The 9019-nt window shown below is 51.9% G+C and overlaps 1 protein-coding gene across 2 annotated transcripts; it reads left to right on the top strand.

The window, feature by feature from the left end:
- Nucleotides 1–240: 240 nt before the first annotated feature.
- Nucleotides 241–7079, top strand: HSP90AB1 (heat shock protein 90 alpha family class B member 1). Of its 2 annotated transcripts, none has more exons than XR_004355916.1 (12): nucleotides 241–355; nucleotides 452–598; nucleotides 714–920; nucleotides 1229–1388; nucleotides 1593–1726; nucleotides 2191–2505; nucleotides 2947–3112; nucleotides 3300–3490; nucleotides 3770–3917; nucleotides 4163–4431; nucleotides 4531–4596; nucleotides 4858–4973. XR_004355916.1 is itself a non-coding variant. In XM_032682119.1 (12 exons), the coding sequence occupies exons 2-12, from the start codon at nucleotides 452–454 to the stop codon at nucleotides 6607–6609; spliced, it is 2181 nt and encodes a 726-aa protein (XP_032538010.1). In that variant the 5' UTR covers nucleotides 241–355; the 3' UTR covers nucleotides 6610–7079. The 2 variants fall into 2 exon arrangements, 1 of the variants encoding a protein (XP_032538010.1); XM_032682119.1 differs by lacking the exon at nucleotides 4531–4596 and adding an exon at nucleotides 6500–7079 and having other exon boundaries at nucleotides 4858–5191.
- The last annotated feature ends 1940 nt before the right edge of the window (nucleotides 7080–9019 follow it).

The raw sequence follows: 9019 nt of genomic DNA, 5'->3' as shown, positions 1-9019 counted from the left end.
GGGCGCGGAAAATAGTCCCTCACCGGGGCTGCCCGCCGCCCCTCGCCGCGGCGCTCGGAGGGCCGAGGACCGCGGCACCGGGACCCTCTGAGCGCCGCAGAGAGAGAGAGAGAGGGGAGCCCCGGCCAGGAGGCAGCATGGCAGCAGTATGAAGCTGAGCACTGCGCGCCCGCCCCCACCATGGCCGCCGCTAAACGGCAACGCCAATGCCTCCCATACACCATTTATCTGCGGCGCGCTGACCAAGGCCCGTTTAAGGCGGAAAGATATGGCGTGCAGTTAGGCACTCCTCCGTGCCTATAAAAGACGGCCGGTGGAGGGGCAGGTCTTTCACCCGTCCCTCAGGCCTCAGACGGTAAGGGCAGAGCGGCGGGCGGGGTGGGCCCGGGGCCCCCGCCGCCCTTCCTCCCCAGTGCTAATGGCCTGAACGTGGGCTGTGTTTGCCTTGTAGATGCCCGAGAAAGTGCAGCACGATGAGGAGGATGCGGAGACCTTCGCCTTCCAGGCGGAGATCGCCCAGCTCATGTCGCTTATCATCAACACCTTCTATTCCAACAAGGAGATCTTCCTGCGGGAACTCATCTCCAACGCCTCTGACGTGAGCCCAGGCGGGGGGTGGGCTCCTTCCTCTGCGGGGGGGCCCGGGTTGCGGACTGGTGTCCTGCTGGGGGTGCCCAGAGAGAGGCCGTGGTGATGATCTCCCTCTCCCCTAGGCCCTGGATAAGATTCGCTATGAGAGCCTGACCGACCCCTCAAAGCTGGACAGCGGAAAGGATCTTAAGATTGACATCATCCCCAATCCCCGAGACCGAACGCTCACCCTGGTGGACACTGGCATTGGGATGACAAAAGCGGATCTGATCAACAACTTGGGCACTATCGCCAAATCCGGGACCAAAGCCTTCATGGAAGCCCTGCAGGTGGGTTGTGTTTGACTGCATGGGTTTCCTGGGGCCTGGGACACAGACTTGCACTGGTGTACAAATACTAATTAATAAATAAATAATAAAAAGGCTTTGCTGCCTTGTTTGCTGTGGGAGCTGTTTGCCTGCCCCAGTATGCTTCCCCACCTTTCCAGCAGCAGGGAGGAGCTAAGGGTAGGGCTGGCTGCCTGTTGGTGCTTGCCTGTTTTTCTCTGTGTGCTGACCCAGTTCTTTGCTGCTGTGAATCAGTTGCAGACATTTTCCATCTCTTCGCTGGTCTTATCAGTTGCTCTCTACTTTCACAGGCTGGTGCAGACATCTCCATGATTGGGCAGTTCGGTGTGGGCTTCTATTCTGCCTATCTGGTGGCAGAGAAGGTGGTAGTTGTTACCAAGCACAATGATGATGAGCAGTATGCTTGGGAGTCATCAGCTGGGGGCTCCTTCACTGTCCGAACTGACCACGGTAAGTATTGTACAAAAAAAAAATACATTTTTCTGCTAGAAGTGCCCCTTTTCCTGGTGCTCCATAGAACTCTGCTGCACTGTCAGTCACACTAGTTAATCCTGGGTATCCTGTAGTGTATAGGCTTGAGGAGCTGGTCGCAGTTGCTCTCTGCCCTTTAATGCTATGCCCTGAAACCCTGATGTTTCTCTCCTCTCTCTGCAGGTGAACCCATTGGACGTGGCACCAAAGTGATCCTGTACTTGAAGGAGGACCAGACCGAGTACTTGGAGGAGCGTCGTGTCAAAGAAGTGGTGAAGAAGCACTCCCAGTTCATTGGCTACCCCATCACGCTCTATGTACGTAAGGAAAGGACTGTGGGGACCCACTAGAAAGCTGGAGGCAGGGGTGGGTGATGTTAAGAACAGGAACATAGAGAAGGCCCAGAGTATGATCTCTTCCATTCCTTTCCATAGTTCTTGGCTGCTGGGTACTGAGCAGTGGTGCTCCCAGTTTCTTTTGAGGCTGGGGGTTTATTGGACATGAAGGGTGTCCAGCTACGATTTTAGCCTTTGAGCTGTACAGCTGGAGGTCATCTAAACCAGACACAGAGGAAGGAGGCTTTCCTGCTGCTTGTCTCATTCTCTCAGGCACAGCTTTTGGTTGTATGAGGAGGGATTCTGAGGGCTGGTTCCAAGAGAAGCTTTGGCCACATGTTGCCGTTGTTGGGCTTTGGAGGACATCCGTTTTTCTCATCTGGAGAAAAATGAATTCTGGTAAGAGTTGCTTGGGTCTAACCTATTTCTTGTACCTTTCTCCACAGCTGGAGAAGGAGCGTGAGAAAGAGATCAGTGATGATGAGGCAGAGGAGGAGAAAGACAAGAAGGAAGAGGAGGAGTCAGCGTCCAAAGATGAGGAGAAACCTAAAATTGAGGATGTGGGCTCTGATGATGAGGAGGAGGGAGACAAAGGCAAGAAGAAAAAGACCAAGAAAATCAAGGAGAAGTATATTGACCAGGAGGAGCTGAACAAGACCAAACCAATTTGGACCCGCAACCCTGATGACATCACCCAGGAGGAGTATGGCGAGTTCTACAAAAGCCTCACCAATGACTGGGAGGACCACTTGGCTGTCAAGGTGGGTGCTTGACTACTCTGCCTTCTGGGGAAAGACAGAGAGTCCCTTTCTAGCCCACATCGAGAGCCTCATGTGCCGCACGTGGTTGTGCCTCATTGGGACTGAGGGATCCCAGGCCACTTGGTGGTGTGGCAGTCTGCACTGTGACTCCCATGCAGGTGGAGGGGTTGGCAGTGCCGATTTGTAAGCAGGACAGGAGGGTATTGAGCCTTAGAAGCATGACTCCTCTGTCCAAGCCTGCTGGGTGCCAGAGAATCTTGGCACCTAGGGGACTGAGGCTGAGGAGGGGGAAATCCAGGTTGCTTGGATGCTGGAGACCCTGCTGTGCACCTGTGCCAGCCCCAGTGCTGAGGAGCAGCAGTTCAGCCTCCCTACAGTGGGTATTGGGGGAAGGGGTAGAAGTGAAGCACCCCAGCAGCTGTTTCTTTCCTGGCTCCACAGCACTTCTCCGTGGAAGGGCAACTGGAGTTCAGGGCCCTGCTTTTCATCCCGCGCCGTGCCCCTTTTGACCTCTTCGAGAACAAGAAGAAAAAGAATAATATTAAGCTGTATGTGAGACGTGTCTTCATCATGGACAGCTGTGATGACCTCATCCCCGAGTACCTGAGTAAGAGCCCCCTGCCTCAGCCTCCTGGTGTGGAGCTGGGACCCCCACAGCCTGTGGGGTACTACTCCTAGTACAAAGGGGGCTGGATGAGGTGTGGGTGCACAGCAGTCAGTGTTTTAGCACTTTTCCTCCTGTGTTGAAGCTCAGAATCCTTAATTTGATGCACGTTTTAATTTCCCCTACTCAGACTTCATCCGGGGTGTTGTGGACTCGGAGGACCTGCCTCTGAACATCTCCCGTGAGATGCTCCAACAGAGCAAAATCCTCAAAGTGATCCGCAAAAACATTGTGAAGAAATGCTTGGAGCTCTTCTCTGAGCTAGCAGAGGACAAAGAGAACTACAAGAAGTTTTATGAGGCCTTTTCCAAGAATCTGAAGGTGAGCTGGACATACTGCACCTGGAAGAGGGAGGGGCCCATGACCTATCTGGCTGAGAAGCAGTCTTGTCCCTGTACTCTGTCTCCTCTGCATGGATGTTAGGATGAAGGGAAAGGGGGTCTTGTGAGTGCCCCAGAGAGCCTTTGTGGGCAGCCATCCCCTCTGGCTGCCCCAAACACTCATGATCAGAAGGTGGGCAGAGATGGCCATGCCTCAGGGGTGGTGCCAAGTGCATCCAAGTCTCATTCTGGAGGCTTCATGCATCTTTTCTGCCACCAGCTGGGCATCCATGAGGACTCAACCAACCGAAAGCGCCTTTCGGAGCTGCTGCGTTACCACACGTCCCAGTCAGGCGATGAGGTGACTTCGCTTTCAGAGTACGTGTCCCGTATGAAGGAAAACCAGAAGAGTATCTACTACATCACAGGTGAGCCAGAGCTCCTCTGAGCCCTAGTGAGGTGAAGGGAGGTTACCTGCCTACTAGCCTAACTTAAAACTTTTCCTGCTGCCTTCAGCAACCTGTCCCTAAGAGCTGGGGAAAGGCCAACAGGCCTAGAGCCCTGGATGCTGCCAGTTTTATGTTAGCGGTTCCAAGTGACTGGTGCTGTTTGTTCTGCTGTAACCAGCTCTTATGTCTTGGTGATGTTTCATTTCTACCCTCCACAAACACAGGGGAGAGTAAGGAGCAGGTTGCCAACTCAGCCTTTGTGGAGCGTGTGCGGAAGCGTGGCTTTGAGGTGGTGTACATGACAGAGCCCATTGACGAGTACTGCGTGCAGCAGCTCAAGGAGTTTGATGGCAAAACCCTGGTATCAGTAACCAAAGAGGGGCTGGAGCTGCCTGAGGATGAGGAGGAGAAAAAGAAGATGGAGGAGAGCAAGGCCAAGTTCGAGAACCTCTGCAAACTGATGAAGGAGATCCTGGACAAGAAGGTGGAGAAGGTGAGATGGGCAGGGAGCTCAGCCCTGGGCTGGAGGGAGGGGGTCCTCCGTGCTGCAGGCAAGGGCCCCAGCTCAATGCATGCCTCTCATCTCCTGCAGAGGAGCCGCTAAAGGAGTCTGGAGGTCCCAGCATGCACCGTCTTGCTCTAAGCAGCCAGGCTGCAGGTGAGGGGCACTGACCCAAATACGTGCATTGATAGGAGAGGGTAAGTGTGGGAAACATGCAGTGGGTGCTCAAAATGCTGGCTGAGCTGTCCAAACTAGTCTGTGCAGCAGTCCTGGAACTGCTTGGAAGACCTCTGCTTGCGTTGGGGTGTCCCCAGGTGAACTTGGGACAAGGACTTTAAGCTATCATGTGTGCCGTGGCTGGGCCTAGTCCAGGCCATATGGAGACCTTGCTCAGCTAACCCTCAGCTATGTTGACAGGTCACAGTCTCAAACCGGTTGGTCTCCTCTCCCTGCTGCATCGTCACCAGCACCTATGGCTGGACAGCCAACATGGAGCGCATCATGAAGGCTCAGGCACTGCGGGACAACTCTACTATGGGATATATGATGGCCAAGAAGCACCTGGAGATCAACCCTGACCACCCAATTGTGGAAACCCTCCGCCAGAAGGCTGATGCTGACAAGAACAACAAAGCTGTCAAAGATCTGGTGGTGCTACTCTTCGAGACTGCTCTGCTGTCCTCTGGTTTCTCCCTGGAAGATCCCCAGACCCACTCCAACCGCATCTACAGGATGATCAAACTGGGCCTTGGTAAATATCCATGCAGCTTCTCAGGTTTGGAGCAGGCCCTGAAGGCAGGCTAACTGATCAGGCTAGTTGTAACTGTCTTGGGGCCGGGGGAGGCCTATAAGTGAGCCATGCTGGTGTGATGTGCAGAACTGGCTGTGTACCTAAGGTGGCCAGGGGTTAAGTGGAAGCATTAAACAAGGTACTTCAGGACAACTCAGGGCACTGAGTGGACTGTCCTGTCTTCCACAAGGCCAGGACCCACCCCCAGGCTGTTCAGATCACAAACTGAGGCTTTTTATTTCTTCAGAGCAAATGTCAAAAGTCTGTCATGGATGATGTAACCCATCTGGTAAAACAGCTTGTGCTTGCACCCAGCCTTTTTCTCCAAGTTTGCTATTTAGCTAAAAATGTAAATCAGAGGTGCTGTGCCTTGGCACAGCTAAGGTGTTAACTCTTAACTGCCTGTTCTCAGTAGGAGTAGGGTCTTGTATTACTCAAACTGCAGCTAGGAAGTCTGTATGGTAGTACAACTTTCTGTTCAGAGTAAACTGAAATACCTTCAGTGTTGGAAACTAAGTAGCTTTAGAGTCTTGCAACTGCTTTACTTGTGACTACTGGATTTACTGTGTTTGTCTTGAGAGAAATGCTCATGTCTTAAACCACATTCACTTCAGGGTTTTGTGGCACTGAGTGACAAGTCTTTTGTCGTTAACCTCTACTGGCTAAGGAGTGCCCTCCAATGGCACATATCCATATATTAGAGCAGATGTTACTGGGAACATCATACAGGATTAGTGCTGTAGTTGACAATAACGCCTAATAATAGACTTGTGTTGTATTAGTTTTCAGTCTGGAGGAGACTGAGGGGAGATCTCATTGCAGTCTGCAGCTTCCTTGCGAGGAGAAGAAGAGGGGCAGGCACTGATCTCTTCTCTGGTGACCCGTGATAGGACCTGAGGGAGTGTCATGAAGCTGTGTCAGGGCATATTTAGGTTAGATGGGAGGAAAAGGTTTTTCACCCTGAGTATGGTTTGGCACTGGAACAGGTTCCCCAGGGAAGCGGACACAGCAGCAAGCCTGACAGAGTTCAGGAAGCATTTGGACAATACTCTTAGGCACATGGTGTGACTCCTGGAGATGGTCCTGTGCAGGGCCAGGATGATCCTTGTGGGTCCCTTCCAACTCAGGATATTCTGTGAACTACTGGATGGTAATAGCCCTGTTCTTCAGGCTGTGGGCAGGAGACAGGTTTGCTCTGGGAGAGGCTGTACTTCTGGGATCAGGTAGCACTTGGAGACCTCATCTCTTCCTTTCTTTCCCGTCTCCCAGGCATTGATGAAGATGAGGTGACTGTAGAGGAGCCCAGTGCAGCTGTCCCTGAGGAAGTCCCCCCTCTGGAGGGAGATGAAGATGCATCCCGCATGGAAGAGGTAGACTAAAGAAGGAGAAAGGCTCTTCCCTCATCTGCCAGACCTCTGCCCTATATCATGTCTACTTAGAAGGGGGTCTGCTCCCACCAGCTGCTACTGACTCCATGGTGGTGTCTATTTTTTTGGCTATGTTTGGTTGGGGTTGTTTTTGGCAGGGTGCAGGAGGGCATGATTTCCTGTTTGTTTGTAGTGCGTGTTTCAGGTAGCCCGAACCTATCCTCTGTCTTTCTTGTGTAGGAACAGCTGCTGATGGGGAGTGGAGGTGAGGAGGCATCAGGTTTCCTCTTTTAGTCCCTCATGGGGAATCCCATGTTACCAGTAGGCATCAAACACTGCCCTTGTTCCATTGGGCTGGGAGAGCCTTTCCTCTGAGCTGCTGCCTCCCTGAACCCCTGGGGTAGAATACTGTATTTTGGTTGGTTTTTGTTTGATTATTTTTCTGTTATTTGTTCTACTGCAATTAAAGAATTGATGATTTACATGGTGGGGTCTTTTGTGTTTCATGCCTACTCTGCGGAGGAAAAGGTCTCAGCTTGTGCCTGAGGGTATCAGGCTGCTGGTCTCTCCTGTGCCCTGACTGCTTTTCAGAACACTGCTTTAGGTGATTGCTACCCCTTCCATGCCCAGGAAAATAAAGTGGGTGGGAGGAACACATGACCTGCTGTGCAGGTGGGGTCATCTCCAATGGGCAGTAGTTCTCCACCTAGAGTACTGCATGTCCCCACAGTCTGGGAGCAAACTTTTCCAGTCTGCATGGGTCAGCTGGATGAGCTGTGCCAAGGCCTGAGCCTGGGCTGCTCTTGGCTGGTCTGATCTGAGCACCCCTGGGGCAGGAGCTGTGGCAGGAACCATCTGCCTGTTCCACTGCAACATGGAGCAGGGGTTGGAGTGACAACTCAGAACTGTACTCAAGCTGCCTCCCATTAGCTCTTAGGCCAAAAGATTATAGATGCCTTTCTTTCCACCTCCAGCCTGCCCTTTTTGGCCTTCTGCAGCCCTTGGGTGTTTGACAGTATCAGGCCATCCCTTGGCTTCTGTCGTGTTCCAGATGACAAAGCAGCCTGGGGCATGACCTCTGATTGAGCTGTCCTTTGCACTGAGCTCACGTTGTGTGATCAGGGTTTGTCACCCTTGGCCACAATGGCCCTTGGGGTTTGTCAGGGAAAAATGACACCAACATCAAGTTTTCTTGCTGCCTGCATGCCAGCTGCCACAGACACAAAATGGAGTGGGTTTTAGCCAGTATCCATCTTCACCAGGGAGGCAGAGCCTACTAGAATCCCTTGCTGCACACCAAGACACTGTATAACACCGTGCTGCCAGTGTGGCAGCTGTGTGGGTGCAGCCTTCTAGGACAGTGCTGGAGCTGAGCTAGCAAATTGTTTTAAAGTAAGATTTCTCTCTGGAAAGGAAGGTTCTGCCAAATAATGAATCATTCAAGTGATTTCTTTTAAAGTGAATGTTTTGGTTTTTTTTTTTCCTGCTAATGTTTTCTTTAAATTTAAATTAGAAAAGTTATCCTATTGCATCCTGGCAGACAATATATGGGTTTTTTGTTGGTTTTTTTTTGTTTGTTTTGTTGTTGTTTGGGTTTGTTTGTTTGATTGTTTTTACCAAGGGAAAAAAAAAAACCACCACTTTCCATTTCCAGTCTGTCAGCAGATGGTGGCAGCACACATTTGGGGGAATTTGCAGGGCAGGATGAAAAGCTATGAGGTTGCTCAGGCACTTCCAAAAGCTCAAAGCTAGGAAAGGAGCACAGGTAAAACTGCTGGAAAGCCAAGTGCTCTGAAGTCAGCCCTGCAGGCTCAGCTAACTCACCGCTGTCCCTAGTCTCCTCTGTTTCTCTTGTAACCCTGACCTGAGTCTCCTTACCCTTTCCCTAGCCCTGTTAGGCCTGTCTCTGAGCCCTGTAAGCCTACAACCAGGGTTTTTCACCAGGCTTCCCATATGTACCAGTAGGATAGACCATCCACCTTGGCTCTGCTGTGGGGCCTTGGATTGGTGCCACTGCACTGCACAAAGTGCTACAGCAGTGGTGGCCCCAGCTGGCAGGTGCTCAGCAGGCTCTGCACCACTTCTGTAGCTACACCCACTGGGACTGCCCAAGCTGCACCATGCAGGGAACCCAGGAGCCAAACCAGACTTAGGCTAACAGCTCCTCCATGGCCCACCAGCATAAGCAGCATTCCAAACTTGGCTGTGCTTCCCAGTCATGTGTGCAAGGATCTCCTGTCAGGCTTTACAGCTTTGGGTCCAACCCTGGTTGACACCTGCCTTGGCAAAGGCAGAGAGAGGCATCTGTGTTTGGAAACACAGCTTTGCTGTCCCTGAGAGACACAGGACACAAGAAAGTCTCTCCCCTCCTTCCAGGTATATGGGAAAAAAACACCAAATAAATAAAAAAACCCCACATTTA

Source organism: Chiroxiphia lanceolata, chromosome 3, assembly GCF_009829145.1.
Source record: "Chiroxiphia lanceolata isolate bChiLan1 chromosome 3, bChiLan1.pri, whole genome shotgun sequence".
In the NCBI taxonomy this organism is placed as follows: Eukaryota; Metazoa; Chordata; class Aves; order Passeriformes; family Pipridae; genus Chiroxiphia; species Chiroxiphia lanceolata.
Note: the sequence above shows the minus strand (reverse complement) of the source record. Positions and strands in the feature narration are given on the sequence as shown.